The sequence below is a fragment of the Vombatus ursinus genome, unplaced genomic scaffold (genome assembly GCF_900497805.2).
Source record: "Vombatus ursinus unplaced genomic scaffold, bare-nosed wombat genome assembly UNPS02014818.1, whole genome shotgun sequence".
NCBI classification, from domain to species: domain Eukaryota; kingdom Metazoa; phylum Chordata; class Mammalia; order Diprotodontia; family Vombatidae; genus Vombatus; species Vombatus ursinus.
In genome coordinates, this window is record NW_020954596.1 from 47,767,763 (window position 1) to 47,791,402 (window position 23,640).

Here is a 23,640-nt window from a genome sequence, read left to right on the forward strand (position 1 = left end):
GTATTCAAAACAATTCACCATCCAGTTTGCCATCCTCAAAATATTCCACTTTGTCAATGTTCTTAAAATGTAGCACTCGGAATTAATTACAGCACTATGGACGTCAGACTGTACCTCCCATGGTTTGGATATCCTACCAGTATTCACGTAGCCTATGATTGCATTAGCTTTTTTCCTTTTTTTTTTTTTTTAAGTAGTTGCATCACACTATTGCTTCATACTGAGCTGTCAGCCAATTATGTGTCATTTACATCTTTAATAAGTGAACCTTCCATATCTCAATCCTGATGATTGTTAAAAATGTAGAACCTGGACAGAGTCAAGAGCAGATAACCAGAATAATCCCTACATTATCCTGAGATTACTCAGTGCTCTTTGGGTACAGTTCTTCATCCCACTCAATATTTAAGTACAGCCCACGTTTCCATTTTTATCCACAAGATAGACCTTAAGAGATTTTTGTCAAATGCTAAAAATCAAGACCACTTTACATATTATATCATTTAATCTTCACAATCACCCTGGGAGGTAGGTGCTGTTAGTATTCTATTATTTTATAGATGAAGGGTTAAGGGACTTTTCCAGGGTCACATTAGTAATGGCAATCACCACTATCATCTAATAAGTGTCTGAAGCTGTATTTGAACTCAGATCTTATCTCCAGGCTCAGTGCTTTATCCACTGGGCCATCTAGCTGCTGCTTCCACACCTCAATTTAATTGGAAATAGGGGGATCTGCAAAGATTCTATTTGAGTTATCCATGTATTTTTAGAATCATGTTGTCCATACTTCTTTGGCCTTCTAATTTTTGTTGACCTCGCTCAAAAAGTGTATCTTAGGACAATGTGTCTAATAGTTATTTATGGAGCTAAAGCTTTTAAGCTTTTTTGAAAAATTGTCTCTCCCTCTCACTGCTTTCCCCCCAACCCCATTGAACATAACAAACAAACAAAAGCCCTCACAGCAAATATGCATAGTCCAGCAAAACAAATTCCCATACTGGCCAGGTCAAATCCTGGATTTTAAGTCCCTCACATCTCTGGCAGGAAGGGGGTGGTGTGATTCATCTTCAGTACTCTGGACTCAGGGTTTATCATTGCATTAACCAAAAGTGCTAAAGTCTTGCAAAGTTGATTTTCTCGAAAATGCCGTAATACAAATTGTTCTCATAATTCTGCTCATTTTATCTGCATCGGATTATAGATGTCTTCCTACTTTCTTCTGAAACTATTCAAAATAATAGTCCATTACATTCATATACCACAATATATTTAGCCCTTCTCCAAAAGGTTGGCACCATCTCAGTTTTCCATTTTGGGGATCCTACAAAAACATTTGCTATATATAAGGGCCTTTTCCCTCTTACTTTGAACTCTGGGGGTATAGTACTGGGGGTCAAAGGTATGTATAGTTTAGCAACTTGGGGATGTAGTTCCAAATATCAAACTTGTTTTTAAAAAATCAGTGTTTTTCTTCTGATTCTCATGTTTTTTTTGTTAACACAATCCTTTTTTCCCCCTCAAATAGTCATATCCGTCTAATTTCATGGAACATATGAAGCCCAGCAAATACAGTGTCATTTATTCTGCACCGAACATGTTACACAATAAATTCTACCCGACCTCAGAAGGCCTTAGTTCTAATGGAATCCAGATGGAACCAGTTGATCTCACAGTGAACAAGCGAAGTTCCCCACCTTCGGCCGGAAGTTCACCTTCCCCACTGAAATTTCAGACTTCTCATAGGCGAGCCTCACCTGGATTAACTATGCCTTCACCTAGCCCACCTATGAAAAAGTTCACCCCACCTCCGCCTGGCGTACAGCCCTTCAGTGTGCCACTGTCAATCCCTCCAGTGATGGCGGCTCTTTCTAGACACGGCATTCGAAGCCCTGGAATCCTTCCAGTTATACAGCCGGTTGTTGTACAACCTGTACCTTTCATGTACGCAAGCCACCTTCAGCAGCCTATAATGGTGTCTACTGTTCTAGCAGATGAATTGGAAAATACAAGTAGCATGCAAGGTAAGACCTGCTCGTGACATAGGATGCTGTGGGCCCATCCTGGCCAGTAACTTGTAGACTTGAGGTACACATCTGAGAAAGAGAAATGCTGGATAAGGAAGAAAAGGACCCAGAAACAGTTGAAGCATTGGTAGACTTCATCTAAAATGTGTAAAAGATATTTTTGTTAAAGTGTTGATGGTGGAAAGCCTAATGAAACACAGCAACATGGCCTCTGGTGCAATGGAAGATGTAATTACTGAGATTATTGGGGACCATGGCTATGAATTGCTCTCCAAAATGGACAGCTCCGTGTGCATGTAGGCATTTAATGTAAAGCCAGTAGTCATTTTTTAAATACCTTTTAAAAAGTAGGGAATTGTCAGAATAACTGTGCACATGTTTACATCCTTTATCCATCAGCTGGTAAATGGCAGGAGGCTTGAAGGTGGATGGGATATTTTCAAAACCTTTGGATGCCTCTTTCTGGCAAAATAATTAGTCACTGAAATACATGTTTCAGTGAGATTTTTACCCAGTACTTCATTCTTTCTGTCATTTTTGTGATAGGCAAGTAGATCATTGGTTTAGAAATAGTGGCTATTCAAAAAGTGTTTTCACAGTAAGACTGGTAAATTTTCATTATTCAACAAGGGCATTTAAATTGATTTCACTTTTTCTTTTCTCCCCATCCAGTACCTGTAATTGAATCATATGAGAAGCCTATTTTACAGAAAAAAATAAAAATAGAGCCTGGGATTGAACCACAGAGGACAGATTATTACCCTGAAGAAATGTCACCCCCACTAATGAACTCAGTATCCCCTCCACAAGTTGCAATGTTGCAAGAGTAAGTATATTTGGGTCTGCCTGTCATTTGCACAAAACCATTTGCCATCAGGTGTCAGAGGACATGCCAGCAGCAGAACCTATCAGTCCTAATAGGATAATATGGTGTTCAATAGCCAGGAATGGATTTTGGGGGCTGTATCTTGTGTCTGACTACAAATTAAAGGAATCCTACAAATAGGCTAAGTAAATAATGACAACAATTACAAATCAAAGAACCTGGAGGGATTTCCAATCTAGAGGTTCCATCTTTTGTCATTGGAGCCCCATTCTAACATGTTGCTCTTTGAGTCAGCTGGGGATATGTAATTAAGTTCAGCATGTAGTTTTATACTAAGAGAACAAGACTGCAGCCTCTAATATACTTTCCACCTTTGTCTCCCCTGTGTCCCCCTTTCTATTTCATTCTCTACTTTTATTAAGCCATTTTTCAGAACAAGGAGATCCTTGTTTTTAACACCAGAATTTTTCAGATTCAAAAGACTGCAGTGTTTCCTAGTAGATCTAATGTGTTCAGTCATATTCACAATAAATTATGCTTTGATCATTACAAACTAGATAAACCTCAGCTTTCTTATTTTAGTTGTATGAACATGAACTCTCATCAGTTAAGAGGAGAAAACGATTTTTTGGTGGTACTTTATGCAAAAACTTTTTTTTTTTTTAATGAGAAAGGGTTCATATGTTTCACCAAGACTGTCATGACTGTCCATGATGATTCAAAAGGCAAGTGCATAACTAGCTAAATAGTTATTATTGTGGATTTTATTTAAAATTTTTAATTTTAAAAAGCTATTTTGAAAATAGTGCCCCATACTTTCTGGATCTCATATTTAAAATTGAATGGACTTAGGAGGCCATTTAGTTAAAATCCCTCATTTTATTGAGGAGTGCTTTCATCACTCAGGAAGTAAATAGCAGAGTTGGATTCTAACCCAGGTCCCTAACTCCAACTGTACCACAACTTGCAAATAAACTTTTATTTCTGTTCTTTAAAATCTCTAATCGATGTTGATTTTTATTGTTTAATATATTATTTTATTATTTATTATTAATTTTTTTATTACTATTTGCATCTTTCAGTGACCCCTTCACTAAATATTTGCAAACCTTTAAGTGTGATATAAATGAGTGATTTTTATACTTTGTGGTACTTCATAATGATGAAATACTGGTTTTTAACACTACCAGAAACTGAAATTACCAGTTAAATTACTATATAAATGAGTGGTTGTACTTTGCATTACTTTGTATACACTACCAAAAGCTTATTAACAAATCAGTCTCCCACCACTTGGATGGTGTGCTGCCGGATGAGTGTTGTTCACACGCACATGTGATTAAGTCAAGCCTTGGAACATAACCAGTGGTATCCCACATAGTAAACCAGCTAGCCAGGAAAGAATCACTTGTAACCCTCAGCCTATAGCTTAATAGCATTGCTTCAAACAGTTCCACTGATATTTCCATTATGTATTCCTTACTCTGGAGGCATTGAATAAGACTTCAAAACTAATTTCTTTGAAGAATGGCATGCTGACATGGCATGCTTTAGAATGCTTTAGGTTTTTTGTTTTGTTTTTTAAGCTGTACTTAAAGTATACGGGAAGATAATTTTTGTGTGAGAGTTCATTTTCATACATATGCATCCATATTGGGAAGGAAAAATTTTAGGGGATGGAATGTCTTGCCTTTTTTTTTTTTTTCTTGAATTTTTTTTTTTTTTTACTCTAGCAAACTTAAGTAAAGACAGCTTAGAAAATGCAGTTAAGAAATTTATCCTGGGGCAGCTAGGTGGTGAAGTGGATAGAGCACTGCCCCTGAAATCAGGAGGACCTGAGTTCAAATCCAGCCTCAGACTAAACACTTGACACATAAGCTGTGAGACTATGGGCAAGTCACTTGACCCCAATTGCCTAAAACAAAAAAACAAAACAAAAAAACCCAAAATTTATCCTGAAACAGAGCTTAATGATTGCCACCTTTTCCAATAGCTACCCCAAGATCCCATCTTAAGAATAGGAAGCTAAGAGTCAGAAATGAGAGTACCAAACCCTCACACATGTCTTCAGAAGCACAGCCTGGGATTTGGGGAAAGAGCTCACCAGCAAGTGAGTCCCCATTCTTCTGGCTTTTAAAAAAGCTCTGAGAATACCAACTCAGAGAGTGATTCTCACGTAAGGTTTTGGCATACCCTTATCTCTGATATCCTCAAGAGGGCTTTTAGCTTGTTTTTAATTCTCAAAGCAGTTTTTAAAAATTTATCAGTAGTAGATTGTTAGCGTTAAAGAGTGGTAGGAATAATCTACTTCCTTCAAAGCATAAAATTAGCTGCTAAAAAGTGGGGAAAGGGTCATTGTTGAATCTGAGGTACATGAAGCCACTAACAATAGTTAATATTAGCTTACAGATGTGAAATATTTAAATATCGATTCATGAAATTAAAAGACACATTTAACTCTTCCAAAGGTTTTTGACTTTTCTTTTTGTCTTAATGGAAAATGAAGTATTATGTTGAAATATAAAACATCATAAAGGCTGTAAAGGCCCCCCCCCCCCCCCCAAAAAAAAACATAAAAAGATTTCTCTTTAACTGCCCTTCTCCCTCCACCTCAGTTGGCCATACTAGTTCACATACTATCTGTCCTCTGCTTAAATTATTGTTGATGTCAATCCTAGCACTTTTTTGGAAGGATCATAATCTGTTATAATTCACAAACAGATTATAATTGTTGGGGGTATTTTTCATAAACGGGTGAATATATGCTCTATATAAGTTCCCCCATATGAAACTTAAATTCAGAAATAAAAGTATAGATATAGGTGGGAACTGCACTTTAAAAAAATTTGATTTATTTTCTTGATACATTTTAAGTTCTAAACTGTCTCCCTTCCCACCTTCTATCACCCCCCCCCCACACACACACACACACACAAAACCATCCTATTTGGCATTTCTTTCTCTGGAGGTAGATAACATCTTCTTTCATAGGTCCTTTGTCGCAGTTATTCTTCGAACAAAATTACTGTCACTGTATACAGTGTTCCCTAGGTTCTGCTTGTTTTCACTTTTCTTTATTTCATGCAAGTCTTTCCATGTTATCCTAAAGTCAGTCTGCCTATCATTTCTTACAGCACTAGTATTACATCACAATCATTTACCTCAGTTTGTTCACTTTTTTAAAAAAAGAAATATTGTTGGGGCAGCTAGGTGGCTCTGTGTGTAGAGCACAGGCCTTGGAGTCAGGAGGACCTGATTTCAAATGTGACCTCAGACATATAACACTCACTAGCTGTGTGACCCTGGGCAAGTCACTTAACCCCAATTGCCTCACCAAAAAAGAAAAAACAAAACAACCGAAAAAAAGAAATATTGTTGCATTTCAAGCTGAGTCACATGGGTAATACACATAGGGTAGCAAGGTGGCGCAGTGGATAGAGCACTAGACCTGGAGTCAGGAGGACCTGAGTTCAAATTTGGCCTCAGACACTTAGGAACTTTGTGACCCTGGGCAAGTCACTTAACCTTTGAGGCATTTATTTGTAAAAAGGAATAATAATACCACTTACCTCTCAGGGTTGTTTTGAGGATCAGATGAGATAATAATTGTAAACCATTTGGCATAGTGCCTGGCACATAAGTAGGCGTGTTACCAATGTTAGCTGTTATCATTTATTGTTATCATTATAGGTCAACATGATTAGAAGAGCGAATTTTTAGGTAATATACTCCCCAAACAGCATCATCCAACTATTGATTTTTAAGAGGTGACATTTTTCTCTGTAAAGATTTGCTCTAAGTAAGCATAAAGGAAAAATTATGCCATTGGAGTGGAAGTGTCTGGTTTGATTTCTCATCTCTTTACGCATGAACTAATTGCATTTTCACCACAATGTAATAGAAGCTTAATAAATGTTGATTTGAAATTCATCCAGTTTCCCTTCTTCCTCCATTCTCCTTCCTTCCGTAGGTAATTCTCATCTATACCCTGATCTTTTCTTATAGAATATCCCCTCTCCAGTTGTAACTCGAACCAGTTTTATTCCTGAGCCCCTGATTCATTTCTTAAATATTCATTGAACACCCACTTACTATAGGGCCTCGGGGAGCAAAGAAGATAGGTATGATCCCTGCCCTCAAGGAGCATATAGTATAGTAGGAGAAAATAAGATACAGAATACAAATGACTGTAATGTAGAATGTGATTAAGTTCGTGAGACAGGTCCCAAGGTGGGCTGGAGGCAGAGAAAAAGAAGCTTCAAGAGATCAGAAGATCAAGGGTCATCCCAAGGGGTCTACTTAGTTTAGGGACTTTTTTTTTTCCTTTTGTACTCATTTTTTTCCTTTCTATAAATACAAAAGCATTCTGCTAGGGACAAGTTGAGACTTATTGACATTTCACTGTCTGTGTCATCAGTTATAAAAATGAATAAGTTTTTTATTGAAATTGGAGCCAGATGCTGTATAAGCGTGTGATTTTTTAAATTAAAAGGTAAAAAAGTATCAAGTGTACATATATGAACCGTGGATTAATCTCAGTCCTTAGAAAAATACGTTTAAAAAATTAGCTAAACTGTTAATCTGGGTTTCAACTTTTTCTTAAGCCATAGGGAAAACGTCCCTTAATATTCCTAATGAATAGCTGCTGTTTTTATAGTGTTTTAAAGTTTACAAAGCCCTTTACTCAACGGGAGCTTATTTGAACACTTATAAACAACTAATGTGTGCAGAATGCTAGAGATGCAAAAAGTTAAAACCAAAAGATTACTGACAGTAATGAGTATTATTAATGATGCTACTTCAAAGTCCCATTTGAGACAGGTAGGGATTCACAGGAATATATATACCTGTGGGGTTAAAAGCCAGCTATTGCTGTTCGTGAAGGTGGAAAGCCAACTTCAGATATCCTGTGGGCGGGATAGCCCCCGAACTCTTCTTTTAGGAGTTGATGCCTGGGGTAAAGGGAGACCATGCCCGCCTGCCAACACTAAACAGGAAATTCTCAGCTACTCTATGAGGAGTGGCAGTGACCCTAAAGCCTTTTCTTTGTGAAGACAAAGGAATGATTACTTTAATGATACAGAAAAGCTATTATTTAAAAATTAAAAGCAAATTTTCTTTTATTAGACACCACTCCCCTTCCAGTCTCCCCCCCCCCCTCCCCCCCCCCCCCCCCCCCCCAAGGTAAATCTTAAACTATAGTTGCTTGAGACAGGAATTTGGCCTATGGTTTTATTTAGTACAAGTAAACTAAACTCAAGGCAGCTTATGAAAAGTATCTAATCATTTTGCTTCTGTGATAAAATGCTATAAGTGGACAGAACTAAAAAAGGTCATTGCAGGTGTTTATTAGTAAACATAAATTAACTGGCATAGAATGAAGGACACAAGGTTAGACTTTTTGTCTGGAATTTTAAGATTTATTAAATTAACTTTTAACAGGAACCACCCTTCAGTCATAGTACAGCCTGGAAAGAGACCTTTACCAGTGGAGTCTCCAGATACGCAAAGAAAACGCAGGATACACAGATGCGATTATGAGGGATGCAACAAAGTCTACACTAAGAGCTCTCACCTGAAAGCCCACAGAAGAACACATACAGGTACGAGTATGTACAGGGCCACTTTATTTTCCTTTGAAGAAGGACTTGACCAGAGTAACCTAGTTACAGCTTTTAGCTTCTGTTTGAGCTTTGGGGAAAGAGTTGATTATAGTGGTAATCTAAAGGCATCGTATCAAACTGGAACTCTGGAGCTATCGTCTTGACCTTGAAAGATCTGTCAAAATAATTAAACAGAATATCAAAACGAGAATAAGAATAATAGCATTTATATAATAACACTGTAACGTTTGCAAAGTACTTTACAAATGTTCCCTACCTAATTTGATCCTTACAACAAACCCTGGGAGGTAGATGCTATTATTATCCCCATTTATAGTTGTGAGGAAACTGAGGCAGGCAGCGGTTAAGGGACTTGAGTCTACAGCTTGATCTATTGTCCATGTAGCAACAAAGATGATGAGGAAAATTTTGAATTTGGAGTTATGAAGTGGGAAAGAGGTTGTTTGTTTTTTCATTTTTTTTTTTTTAATACATGCGACAGGGAAGTAATTGTCAATTTAATAGAATTGGGACTCTTAGCAATGGATCCCATTTTGAGTCATTACTGATCAGGGAAGGTCGGGAAAACATCCAACTGATTGATTGTATCCATTCCCGGATCCCTAGCACTGGGGTTCTAGGAAGTGTTGCCCTGTCTGCATAGTGTTTAAAGTCCACAATACTCTAGGAGCAGCCCTTAGGACCTTCTTGAACACTTGCCTTTTAGGGAAACAAAGCATGAACAGAGGTCATGGGCAGGCATCATGGTATAATGCAAACAATCTTGGATTGGGATTCAGGGAACTCCAGTTCTGATCCTGGTCTTGTCACAGTTCTAGTTGCTTGACCTTGGCACATGACTTCTAAACTCATGACCCAATTGGGGGGTGGGGGGGTGGCATCAGATGACCCCTGAGGTCACTTTGAACATTTAGAATTCCTCTTGGCAGTTAATGTTTATACTTTTAGAATTTTCTCGATTTAAGGTACTGGATGAGGCACATTTCACTTCAGAATTAGTAAAGGAGATGTGTGAGTTTTTGGTGAGTCCTTCAGATTGAAAAGAGATTTGGTTTATCTAATGATCCAGACCTAGAAAAGCCCATCAATGTTTTAATTGGCATATCTCAAAACAGTAATAGTCATTTAAGTCTGGACCTTAGAAATAATTTAGTCCGGGGGTGGGGAACCTGTGGCCGGAGGCCACTGTGGCCCTCCAGATCTAGGTCCTCGGGTGCAGCTCTTTGACAGGGTGGCCTCAAGGCCACAGGTTCCCCACTCCGGATTTAGTCCAATTCTCTCCTCGTCTTTCCTGATGAGGAAACTGAAGCCCAAAGAGGTTGTTACTTTGTCCAAGATCAGCCAGGTCACAGGAAATATAAGTATCAGGGCATGTATTTGAACCCAGGTTTTTCTAATGCTAAATTCCGTGCTCTTTCCACTATACCACATTGGCCCTCAAATAAGCTTAAGAATCTGAATCAAGTGTATTTATCAGTTGGAGCAAATACTCATACTTTCTGGGAGAGGATAGACCCCCAAACCTGCTGCGGCTTGTGGAGGCCTCCAGAGCACTTGTTCAGTCCTGCCTTTTGTTTTAGCAATAACTTTTTAAATCCTATTTCTTGGCACAGATTCAGTTAAACATTAGAGAATGAATTCATTTGCCCATCCTTCTAAGGAACTGTGTTTTAAAATACTCTATGGGGAAATGGCCTGGAAGCAATATTCACTAAACCTTGCAGTAGAAGTGTTAAGCTGTCTTTGGCTGTGTTGTCAATTACATCATCATCAACATCATCATCATCATCATCATCGTTATTATTATTTTAAATAGTGATGTTCCCTTTTTTGTTTTGCAGGAGAAAAACCCTACAAATGCACATGGGAGGGATGCACGTGGAAATTTGCTCGGTCTGATGAACTAACGAGGCATTTTCGAAAACATACTGGGATTAAACCTTTCCAGTGCCCAGACTGTGACCGAAGCTTCTCTCGCTCTGATCACCTTGCTCTACATAGGAAACGCCACATGCTAGTCTGAACACATCCATCTCCTGGATCAACTCCCTTTTCTCCCACCTCTCACCATCTCCCTCCCTTTCTCTAACTCATTTTTTTACATGTACATTTTAATTTTGATTCAGCTGGTCTGAATCACTGAGTTTATACCATTAAAAACTTCCACATGGTCAGTAATAGACGGTATCTAACCCTCCTTTGTCCTTACCACGGGTCAGACCTAAAGAATGTGAACACTTTTTTTTTTCCTGGGGATGCTAAGCAAACCCTTCCTCTATAGACATGTTTAATGTACTACAAATAAGGGAATGTGTAAATTAACATAGCCATTTGTCGGTTTCTCCATGTATTCAGTCATCATATATAGACAAACCAGTAAATGTATTAGAAATACGATATCCAGACTGCTAGTTCTTGCCAGAGATCTTCATGTTTATGTGCCCTAGAATCTTATTTGATGCTCAGCATTGGAAAGAATGGAACCTTCCTGACCTGGGTTCACTGTGCAAGATGAGATGCTAATACGGTCGACTCTTCATTATTTGTTGGATTTATCATCTCATCTACATTGTGTTCTTTGACAGTGTTCATTGTCTCAACCTCCTGTATTCAGCCCAGTCAAAAATGTTTTAAAAATGGGCAGATGAGCTAGTGCTGCTCACTCAGTCTGGGGCATCAGTCCTAGAGAATGCCCTCTGTGTCCACCATAAAGTGGGGAGCAAGGAGGAGTTGAGCAGGGGTGAGGATTGGGGGGAGACCAGAAGGTCTGGATAACCTGGTGTCAAGACTGCCTCTCTGACATTATTATTTTAGTTGAAATGCTTCAAATCTCCAGAACATCAGACACACTAACATAAGCATGCTTCTAGCACGGGCCGGTGTGCTGGCACACTCTGGGAAAGCATTTTCTTATCAGCCCTTGTTTCCTCTCATGGCAAAGGTAAATGAGAATGCTCTCCCACTTCCTCACCCCTGCCCTGGGGTCTTCCAACATGCTCAACCCATATTTCATGCGTGCCTGTGCACATTCGTACCATGATAAAGCACCAACCACCTAAATTCTTGAACATTGGGTCATCCGTGCAACCATATGGATGAATAATTGAAGAGTTGATTGGGGTAACTGCAAAAAAATAACCTTCCTTAGTTTAGTAATCTTTCGGGTTCCAGATGGCATCTTCTTGTATCTGTGCATAGCTTTTAAACATTGAAATATTTAAAAACAATATTCCCATAACCTTATAGGTTACACATACTTATGCAGAAACTAGATTCCGCATGAGCTATAATGTGCCAACTTGGCTCTCATCTGTGTTTATAATAAGCATCCTAAAGAAGCATCTGTTAATGCTTTGGTAGATTCATTCAATTTAAGACCTCTAAGTGACACTTTGTAAATATAACTAGTTAATACGAAGCACACACACACACACATACACACACACATATACCATACTTCTGTAACGGATTTCCAAATAATTTAGCAAACCACCATTCAGGGATTCATGTGTGTCAATTCACGATTGTTCCCATTCATGAGTAGCATACTCAGAGATTCCCAACAGGATGACTGGAACAAACAAGATTGCATCCATCCTAGGTATCCTAACCATGAGTTGAACGGACCAAAGTCACGATCCCTGTTTCAATTGGAATTGAAATAAGCAGCACCGATCCCATTCTTCCTCAAAAGCTGGCTTTTGAGCAGTACTGTTACAACTCTGGGATGTTTGGGAGTATAAATATCATGTTCTAATTTGGCAGGTAGGGGCACCCAGGACTAAAAGTGGGCGCCTATGATCAAATATGTTGCCGTTCTTTGGCAGAAGTAGGGAGAAGAGAGGAGCAAATGAAAAATTTGTCCCTTGGTACCATTCAACTAATATTGTAAAAAAAAAAAAAAGTGTAACTTGGGTTCAGTAATGACCGAAAGAGGGCTTGTGTAAATTTGCCATCTTGAAGATTCCATCACCTTTTGAATCCTGGATGAATTACGTAGAACAGCCAGTTGTGATGGTAATAAACTAAGCATCTGGAAATCAAGTCATTTTCCAAGAAGTCAAATATGGAATAGTTGTGTGTTTTTCAAATCTCTATACCCAGTTTCTCCAGCATTGATGACCCACCTGATGAGTAAAATTACTATATTTTGGTTGATGAGATGTTATGGGAATGAATATATTATCTTGGCTTATCTGAATTATTTTGGGGTTTTTTTCCTAAGTAGTACGGAATTTGGTTCAGTTTATTAATTAAAATATGAATTCAAAATTCGATTCCTTCCTCCTTTCCCCACTCCCTCCCTTACATCCCCCCCCCAAAAAAACCACGAAGAGGTTTGTTGTCATGTGCATGATAACCACACTCAAGCCAGAGCACCAGCTTGAATTGCAGTTACGCCAAGAACCAAGATGGAATGGAATACAAAGGGCTCATGTGACCAAATGAACATAATTTGTGTTGTTCCGCCCTCAGAGGCAACCTGTATGATTTTGTTACTTGTATGGGTCTGTATAATAGAATGGGGTACACTGAAATTTGTGGTTTGCCTATTTGGCATACTTAAATTATGTTAGAAATAGTGAACACAAGCTTTCAGAGGTAATCATCAATGCTTTTAATTTGTTTAGCATCGGTTTGTTTCAGTAATAAAGAGCCATCAACAAACAACTTTAAAAGGAAAGTAACCCTGAGACATGATAGGTGTTCCCATGTTACTCTCTGTATCTTTAGTTTAATATTTGGCCTTTTACCAAATTCTCCTTTATAAATACTATATTTTAGTATCATAGATGAAAATTCTAGTCTCTTAGCAATTTTTAGCAGTTCATTGTGGAAGGACTCAAATACAGCATAATCTTGAAATGCCCTTAAAAATATTTTTCTGTCATATACCCTATTATTCTCAATGGTGGTTTTAGTAACAACATCCTTAATCAACTATAATTGTTTGTACACAGGGAATTTTTTTTTACATTCCATTTGCTGTAGGATTTCTCGAATTAAGTGTCATGGGGAAGAAATCAGGAAATTGACATTAAATCTGTCTTACATTAGAGTTTTTAAATGTGAATCTACATCTTCAATGGGCATTAACTTTCTAATGGACTTGGGTTGGGGAATGTATTAGCAGAATAGCTACTACATACAACTAAGGAGATGCTACATTAGCAGAAGGTTCTCTAGAGCCTTGAAACAGATTCATAGGAGAACTAGAGGTATATTTTTTAAAATGAAACACTGATCTGCACTATCAGTATTGCACTAATAAGGAATTTTAGATGATTTTGCTGATACTGTATAGCCCTATGTGTCATTTGTGATCAGTTTATTTTTAAAGACAATCTCTTCAAGGGAAGCAGGTTGGGCAGTGATTTGGTTTGTTTAAAAAATATACCATAGTTCTTGATTAATCCCTGGAGTACATAAAGTTGGTCAGAATATGTTGTCTTCTTTTTCCTTTCAGTCAAGGTTAACAACTTCTAAAATGACTGAAAATTCTTTCTAAAGTAAAGCCATTTTACACCTATTAAATGAGGGCTACAACAATGTTATGTTTTACAAATACTAGCACTTTTTGTTTTCTCAGCTATTTATGTACTTAATGTTAGAGGGTCAAAATAGTCTTTCTGCTTAGCATCTCTTAAACCATACCTGCCAATATAGCAGGATTATTACATTTACAGTACTTTAATACTTGTGTAAACTATGCAGAAATTTTTAATAAAGTGTAATATATTTTATAAGCTAATAAGACTGAATGGGTAAAAGGTTTTTAGCATGCATTAGTATAACTTGCAAATACTGAAACATTTTGGTAATCTTTCTTACTAAAGATGTGAATGTTTAATGTACCTTCACTGTTTCTACTTTGGTAGTCCAATGGGAATTCAGTAATGACATTTTGTCATGTCAAACTGTGAACATAAATTTGTACTGTACAGTCCTCATATACTATATACCATATGCAATATATGTATTATAAACTTGTTAATAAAACCATCTGAATATTAAATGTGATCACATGATTATTACGTATGACCCACAGAGATCAGAGTGGGTGAAAGACACTTCCTGAAAGGGAAAAAAATCTGGTCCACTGCTGGAGACCTTCCCTTGCTTACACAATTGGTTACATAGGTAGAGAAAGGCAGCAAAACAGATAAAGTAGAAAAGAGTTTTGTAAGTAATCGTGTAATAAGTAATAAATTTCATAAGTAATAATAGCGATCATTAATATGGCATCTATTATGTGCCAGGTATTTTACAAATACTTCATTTGACCCTCACAACCCTGGAAGGTAGATGTTATGATTAAGTGATTTGCCTAGGGCCATAGCTATTAAGTGTCTGAGGTTGAATCTGAACTTGGACCTTCCCCTGGCTCTCGGCCTCACATTGTAGCCACTGTTCCACCTGCCTGCCTTTAGATAGAGGATCTGGATTCAAAGTCCTGATGCGCTACCTGTCTGTGACTTTTGTAACAACCTGTGCGTCAGTGGACTTTGGTTTCTTTTCTGCTTAAACTGTGGTTGTGTTTGGATGGCAAACATTCTTCCCAATATTTTACCGGCATATTCTCTAACCCTGTCCCAGAGAGACACTTTTTGGACCAGCAACATTGAAGCCTGGATAGATGCTCGCTGGCTCCTTAGATGAGTAACTTGGTATTGTTTTTCAAACTTTTTTTTTTCTTAATTGGAACTAAGATATTGTCCCCCTAAGGGTCTTAACCTACTTAACTTCAGTTGAAGCTACATCTCTGGAAAGCAGAAATAGGATTTTTAAGAAATGAACTCATTGACATTTTGTTCCAGCCATACATTAAAGGTAGGTGGGAGGCATAAAAAATCTCTAAGGTAAATGGGGCAGAACTAATTGGGTGAAGAGAAAAGATGCTGGGAAGGTATGAGGTGAGGGCACATACACATAGTGTTCAGGTGAGAACCATTGTGAATTTCACACATTGCAGATCTGCATTTGTACGAGGGCAAGGAAGATAAAGTACTGTAGTGTAGATGACTGCCTGCAGTGGAGAGGAAAGATTGTGCTTGGGCAGAGATGCAGTTTACCCTGTTAGTGTTAGTTATAGCAGAGATAGGTGTGGGTATATTCTATAAACTGTAGATCGCTGGTAGAGTGATCTTTTCCTTAAAAGATGTACATTAAGAACAATGGTAAACAGTAGAAAACAGAAGTTCTATCATAGGTTTGTGGGATTTTTTTTTTTAATAGCTGAAGCATTTACTACATACTAGCTATGTAGTGCTAAACCCTGAGAGTACAAATACAAGCAAGATAGCTCTTGACCGCGAGGAACTTGCATTCTAGTCAAAGGATGTAATAAATACATAAAGGAGAGCTGGATAGGGGAAGGAGGGTCAATGTGAGTAGCACTGATTTAGAGCTGATGGCAGGGAAGGGAGGTAGAGTCCAAATTTCCAGTGGGGATGAAGGCCAGAGTGAAAGTGGCATCTTTAATCTATATGTAAAGTATACGGTGCAATCCTGGAAATAGTTGAAGAGGGACAGATAGGTAACATCTGATATGACCTTGGAATGGCAGAAAGGAAGAGAGAAGGGAGACATGTTATGAATTAATTATCAGAAAAAGCAGTGTAATCAAGTGGAAAGAAGTGGTGCTCTAATTACTTGGGAAAGTTTGGAGTAGGGAGGGGGAAACTTTTAGGAAGGGGAACAGACAGGATCCCGAAGGACTTACAGAACCACCTGGAAGTATAGTTTTATTATTCATATTGACATCTAGGCTCAATACAATAATAATAGTGATATTTCACAGTGTGAGATAAAGTAGAAAGAGTAATAAGGGCTAACATTTATTTAAGGTTTGCAATGCACTTCCCAAATATTTTGTTTGATCCTCAAAGCAACCCTGGGAGGTAGGTGCTATCATTTTCCCCTATTACAGAGGAGGACACTGAGGCAGACAGAGATTAAGTGACCAGACACAGCTAGTACATGTCAGAGGCAGGATTTGAATTCAGGTATTCCTGAGAATCCATTGCTCCACCTAGCTGCATCCTATCATTTCGTGTCTCCCCAGGAAGTATACTCCTAGCATATTAAGTTAGGGAGTACTCCTGCTTACTCTTAGAGTAAGTAAGTACTCTTACTCTTACTAGACAAGGATACCTTCTCTAGCTCATTTTACTGATGAGGAAACTGAGGCAAACAGGATTACGTGACCTGCCCAGGGTCACACAGCTAATAAGTGTCTGAGGCCACATTTGAACTCAGGAAGAGGACACTTTCTGACTACAGGCCCAGGGCTCTATGCACTATGGCAACACCTAACTGTCCCTAGAAGAACAGTATGGAATTGGAGTCTCCTCTGCAGTATAGCTGATGGGTGGTTGCCTCGCCTTTAACTGAAGACCTCAAGTGAAGAGTTGCCCATGTCCTCCTAAGGCAGTCCCTGCCACTGGAGGATGGCTCTAATTGTAGGGTTTTCCCTGACTTTGAGCCTAAATCTGCATCCTCACAACTTGTACCCATCGTTCCTAGCTCAGCTGATAGCCCTTCCAAAACTTGCAGCAGAAGTGCTGTCTCCAGCTCAGTCTTCTCTCTCCTCATACTTCACAGCCCTCTTTTTTTTTTTTCATCCAGTCCTTCTATGCAATGCTTTCTAGGCTCTTCAGTACCTTAGTTGCCATTTTCTGAACACTCTCCAGTTTACTGATGCTCTTCCCCAAATGCACCACCCATAACTAGATATGATGTTCCAGATGTGTCCTCCCCAAGGCAAAATATGGCAGAACTATTATCTCCGAAGTTCTGGTTGGATACCGTGTCTTTAGGGCTCTTCATATAAACTGCCTTAGCTTTCTTAGCTGCTCTGTCACATCCTGCATTCATATACAGGGGTGTTCCACATATGGGGTGTTCCAGGAGGACTAGCTCCTCTGGTGGGAGGGCTTGCTGAGATCTTTGCAGGACTGCTCATCCACCTTTGGTGTCTACCTGGCACTTAGCTCTCACCCGTAGCTCCAAGAAGCAATAGCAAGAGTAGTGGCCACACCTCGGTAAACTCTCGGCAGGCAGGCTAAACCAGTTTGGAAGTAACCAACAGGGCGCAAACCTGTTGGTGAGTTAGGGGATGTCTGCCCTCAAAACACAAAGACTTCCCCCAGAGGAATGGGCAGACGAGAACAATTTGTTCCCAAGGCCACGAAAGTGGCCAAAGTAGGCTCTGTGGAGGGCTTAGAGCTTGATCGGACATCAAGATGCCAAGGTCATCCACCACATCTTGGGGCCATCACCAGTCATCCTGACTTTTGTCTCGTCACTGGACTTGGATGATTCTGGAAGAGAGACTAAGGCTGATGACTTTGTGGGACTCTGCCTCACTTAAATCCAATTCACACACGAGTCAAGACATTACCCTATGATATCATTAATCCTCTTCACAAGCAACAACAGCAGTCCATGAACATTCCCAGATCTTTTTCAGACAGATTCCTGCCTGGCTAAACCTTTCCCATCTTATGCCTGTGGACTTAATTTATGAACCCAAGCATAAAGAATTTAAATTTATCTCAATTAAATTTCAACTTATTAGATTTATCTTAAAATTCTAACCTATTGATAACTTTTTTTGGGTCGTGGTTCAGTATTCCAACATGTTAGTTCTCCCTCCTAGCTCTGTCCAAGTCATGAAAGGGCCAAGGCCAAGAACAGATCCCTGGAGGTTCAGGGAAAAATAAATGATTTGCTCAAAGTCATATGGGTAGCAATTATCAGAAGCAGAATTTGAATCTGGGACCACTGACTCTAGAGGCAAGCTCATTTCTACTGTATAGCAATGTTACCTCCCTTAAAAAAATTAGATAACTGCTAGGATATGGTACCTAACAATCTAAACTAGAAGACACGAAACATAGCAATATATGTGGTGTAGTGGTTATGGCATTGAGGTTAAAATCAGGAGGCCTGGGTTCCAGTCCTTGCTCTGACGCCAACTAGTCACATATCCTTGAACAAAGCACCACATGTCTCTGAGATGTCGATTCCTCATCCATAAAATGGGGATAATAATATTTACACTACTACTCTCACACGAGGAAAGCATTTTGCAAACTTTAAATGCTTTATTATGTATTTTGGTTATTATTATAGGTGACAAGAGTCACCTGCTAGTCTGTGTATGTCTTTGTAAATGTGCCCATAAGGGGCTAGAAAGCTCCTCTTCTTTGAAGAAAGGAATGTCCACTCACCGCTCTGTGATAGCTTCACCTCAGGAGGTGGAATTTCTGGCTGTGGTGTCCAAGATGTGAGAGGACAAGACAATTCTCAGAGGCATCCCACTGTACAGATGAAATACTGCTTGACTTGGGAGTCAGGACACCTGGATTTTCATCCTGCTTCTGGTCCCAAAGTAGTTGGGGACATCTAAGTCACTTCTCTTTGGGTTTCAGTTTCTTTATCCATAAGATGGGAGGATTGTCTCTAAAGTCCCTTCCGTGTTCTAGAATTCTATGATGCTAAGAACCTCATGTCATAGGAGTCTAGGAAGGCATTGGGAGGGGTGGATTCAGTGTGGGATTAAAAAGAGGAATATCTTCAGATGAATATTTGAGGAAGACGGGAGTGAGTAGAAGTCACTGCCAGGCAAGGACTACCAAATATCCAAATATCCCAGTAGGATTTTTGACAAGAGAAGGGAAGAGAAAGGACCTACTATGTGCCAGGCACTGTGCTTTGCAAATATTATCTCATCTAACATTGTACAAAGCAAAACAGGGTGGAGAAAATAATGATACATTGCATTGGCATCTTTCTTTTAATTTTTTTTGTTTCTTTTTTCTTTTCTTTTTTTTCAAAGTGTTTTTACACTCATTGTATCCTTAGAATCATCCTGCAGGGAAGGCAGTCAGTCAGTCAATGTCAGTCAGTCAACATTAAACACCTACTATGTGCCAGGCACTGTGCTAAGCCCTGGGGCTACAAAGAAAGATAAAAGTACTCGCTCTCAAGGAGCTCACAGACCAATGAGAGAGACAACGTGCAAACAACTCTATACAAACAAACTACATATAGAATAAACTTGAAATCATCAACAGACCTAGGAAGAATTGAAAAGGAAGAAAAATATCGCCCTTCTTTTCCCTCTCTACTCTGTGAGCCTCTTTTTTTTTGACACTTCTATCTCTTCCACAATCAGTACCCTTATGCTACTGTACTAACTGTATGACCCTGGGCAAGTCACTTAACATCTCAGCCTCAGTTTCCTCATCTGTAAATGGGAGATAACATTTACCTCCCAGGGCTGTTGTGAGGGTCACATGAGATAACACATGTATTATCATCATCATTATCATTATCGTTATTACTACATTTCAGCTTCCCAGGACTCCCTATTGCAACCAGGGATGTCCCTGCTCCCAAACAGGGCTTAGCAGGCACCCTCAGCTTCACTCATTTCATCATTCATTTATCAAACAAATACCCCCTAAGTGCCTACTACATGGGATGTACTATGACAAGTACCAGAGGTCAGGGGAACACAGGGAGAGGAGAGACAAAGCTGAAGACATGGTTTCTACCCTTTTTTTTTTTCTTTTTGATTAATTAATTAATTTATTTTAGTTTTCCACAATCACTTCCATGAGCTTTTGAGTTTTAAATTTTCTCCCCTTCCTTCCCCACCTCCCTCCTCAAGATAGCGTGCAATCTGATATAGGCTCTACATATACTGTTCCTATTAAACATATTTTCACATCAGTCATGTTGTAAGGAAGCATTAGAACCAATAGCAGGAACTACAAGAAAGAAGAAACAAAACAAAACAGAAGAAAAAAAGAGCAAATGGTATGCTTTGATCTGCATTCAAACTCCATAGTTCTTTCTCTGGATGAGGATAACATTTTCCATCATGAGACTTTTGGAGATGTCTTAGATCATGGTTTCTACTCTCAAAGAACTTATAGTCTACTGAGATCTTTCCCTTTTCCTTTTCCTTCTTCCCCTCTCCTCCAATCAAAATCAACCTGTTTCCTCAAGGCCCTGTTCTCTGATAGATGACTGATTAATTCAAGCTAAGATATGAATGGCTTATAACCTTTCCAGTTAGTGTTTGTGTTTTAGTGGCTACCTTCAAGACCTATATAAGGCTTTATGGTTTGCAGAGCATTTTATGAATATTATGTCACTAATCCTCACAACAACCTTGTGAGGTAAATATTATCCTCATTTTGCAGGTAATACAATACTGATGTTTTATCATAATATTATAATTAATATATTATTTCCTCAGTTTTCAGATAATTTGATACTAATATTATACTATAATTAATGTTATTACTCTCATTTTACAGATATTATAATACTAATGTCACATAATTATTATAATATTATTGTCCTCATTTTGCAGATGAAGAAACTGAGGCTCGAAGAGTTAAGTGACTTTGCCAGTCATGGATCAAATAAAAATCAGAGGAAGAATTCAAACCAAGATTTTACCTGTCTCCAAGTCTGGCCCTCTTTGGTTCATATTACATAGCAGCTGACATTTTGAGCCCAACAATAACCTCATAGTATTGCTACTACAGGTGTTATTATCCTCATTTTACAGGAAGGGAAACTGAGGCTTGTCTATGTTCACATAGCAAATAAGGGTTGGAAGCAGGATTCAAGCCCTGATCTCTCCTAACTTCAAGTCCAGAGATCTCTTCACCCTGGTGGTCTCCATATATTCTGAGGGACTAGTCAATGAGGATTTATTCCTCAGAGTATGTGAAGGGGATTTTGACTGCTGTGGAGTATAGTAGGGAAAGGTTGTTGAGCCTCTTTCTAGAAGTGCATGGTGACAGATAATAGAGGGACCTTACCCTCAATTCATAGGCAACTAGATAGAGCTCTGGGCTTACAGTCAGGAAAACCTAAGTTCAAATCTGGCCTCAGACATTTGCTGGTTGTGTGACCCTGGTCATTGTTTAGGCCCTGACTGACTCAGAGTGAATGTAAACAGGAAATTTTCTGTTTTGGCCAGAAACCCTGAGTGGTCTTTCCCTCTCCGTTTGATTTTTTTTTTTTTTAACTAGGTTAAAGAGGCTATTCTTTGCCTCATTTTTTTTTCTTTTCTTTTCTTTTTTTTTTTTGCCTAGCCTTAATCACTGAAAGGACATTGCCTTTGTCAAACTGAGACTTGCTAAAGACTTTAGCTTTAAAAGGTCAAGGTCTTCCACTGCCTCTGGGGCCATCTCCAGTCTACCTGATGAATATCTGGCCACTGGATCCACATGGCTCAGGAGGTAAAAGTGAGGCTGATGCCTTTGCATAGCCCTCCCTCACTTAAATCCAATTCACTTGCATCTCATGGCATCACCTTCTTAACGTCATGGTCCTCTTTGAGAACACAGGACAAATAACAACAACAACCCTGGGCGAGTCACTTCAGCCTGTTTGCCTCAGTTTCCTCATCTATAAAATGAGCTGGAGAAGGAAATGGCAAACCACTCCAGTGTCTTTGCCAAGAAAACTCCAAATGGGATCACGAAGAGTCAAACGTGACTGAAATGACTGAACAAAACCAAAAAACTCTCAACTCAGAGTGTGCACTGGTATTCTGTGACTATTGCTTAATCTGTTTACTGTATGGTAGAGAAAAATCCTTTAATTGTCTTGCCCAAGTTCACTTTGATAGTAAGTGGTGGAGCCTGGGGTTCAAACCCAGAGGCTTGGCCTGCTAGCTCCAAATCCATAGCTCTTTCTTTAAGCTCTACTTACTTAACTTTTCATTTCCAGGGCCTTTCTGCCTTGGGTATTGGATTGTTTTTGTCCTTAGCAGTTAGAGCTAAAAGAATTGTGTCTGACTTTGCCTGCTTTCCTTGCAGGGATGGGGGAAACCTGCAAGCTTGAGGCCACATGTAGCCCTCTAGGTCCTCAAGTGGGGCCCTTTGACTGAATCAGAACCTAGAGGGCCACACGTGGCCTCAAGGCTGCAGGTTCCTCACCCCTGAAAGCAATTCTGTGCCTGTATAATTTCTCTGCACACTGAAACATTCTTACCACACCCTGACTTTACAGGAAAGGTAAGCAAGACAGAAAAGGGCTCCATTGTTGTACCATTGTGTACATATCCTGGGAGACCTTGATGATGAGCACATTCAGGGAGAAAATATCCCACAAATCAATAAACATAATAAAAGTTGGAGGTAAGAATGAAGGAACTTCTGAACTTTCATTGACCTCTACTTCACAATGTTAAATAACAGAGAAAAGAAAATGAGATGACAAAGAACTTCCATATTTCAACTAGATAAAACTGTTTAAAAAAAAAAGAAAATTTTGTTTTTATATGAGTTTTCATTTTATCCCAACACCTTTCTTTGGTTCTATTTTTCATGAGATGTAAGATGCCCCTAGTTACCAAGGATTCAAAGTTATTCAGGAGACATACGGTGAAGAACGGAGCTGCCATCTCTTTTTGAAGCACAAACTTTGCCAATGAATGTTTCTTAGCTGTTTCTAGCTGACCTTTCCTTAGAGATGTGGTCTTTACTAGGATTTTACTGAGGGCCTCATCCAATGTGTAGCATGTTCATTTATTCACTCACTCATTCATTCATTCGTTCTTCCAACAAACATCAAATGACAGGCAGTGAGCTAGGTGCTAGGGATACAGAGGGAAACAAAACAGTCCCAGCTTTCAGAAGGCACAATTCAACTGGGAGGAAACGACAGGTAAATAGACGAGTAAATACAAAATAATTTTGGGGGTGGGAGGGTAGGAAGAGGGAGATCATTTACAACTGGGGGAAATTGGTAGGCCTTAAGTCTGAAAGAAGCCAGGGATTTGAAGAGGTAGAGGTCAGGAGGGAGGGCATTCCAGGCATAAGGTCCAGTCTCTGCAAAGGCATTTAGGAGAGAGATGGAGTGTTGTGAACAGTGTAGCAAATAGTCCAGTTTGCATAGAATGTTGAGTTTGTGAAGGGTGGTAATATGTAACAAGCCTAGAAATGTAAGGTAGGGCCAGATTGTTAAAGGTTAAAAGTCGATTTGTATTTAATTTCCAGATTTCATTATCTCAAGTACCTAGCACAGTGCCTTTCACATAGGAGGCACTTAAATGCTTGCTGAATTGAATTCTTCCATAATGTACACACACTTTCCTGGATTGGTCCATACTCAGGATAACTCAGAA

The 23,640-nt window shown here is 39.0% G+C and overlaps 1 protein-coding gene across 3 annotated transcripts in view; it reads left to right on the plus strand.

Annotated features, from left to right (window-relative positions):
- KLF3 (Kruppel like factor 3) overlaps positions 1–14,493 on the plus strand; it is a 40,045-nt gene extending 25,552 nt beyond the window's left edge. For all 3 annotated transcript variants that reach the window (XM_027836216.1, XM_027836218.1, XM_027836217.1), the window contains exons 3-6: positions 1,529–2,024; positions 2,700–2,853; positions 8,296–8,456; positions 10,319–14,493. In XM_027836216.1, coding sequence (XP_027692017.1) covers positions 1,529–2,024; positions 2,700–2,853; positions 8,296–8,456; positions 10,319–10,500 — 993 coding nt within the window. In that variant the 3' untranslated portion in view covers positions 10,501–14,493. The remainder of the gene's footprint in view (positions 1–1,528; positions 2,025–2,699; positions 2,854–8,295; positions 8,457–10,318) is intronic.
- Positions 14,494–23,640: the final 9,147 nt, after the last annotated feature.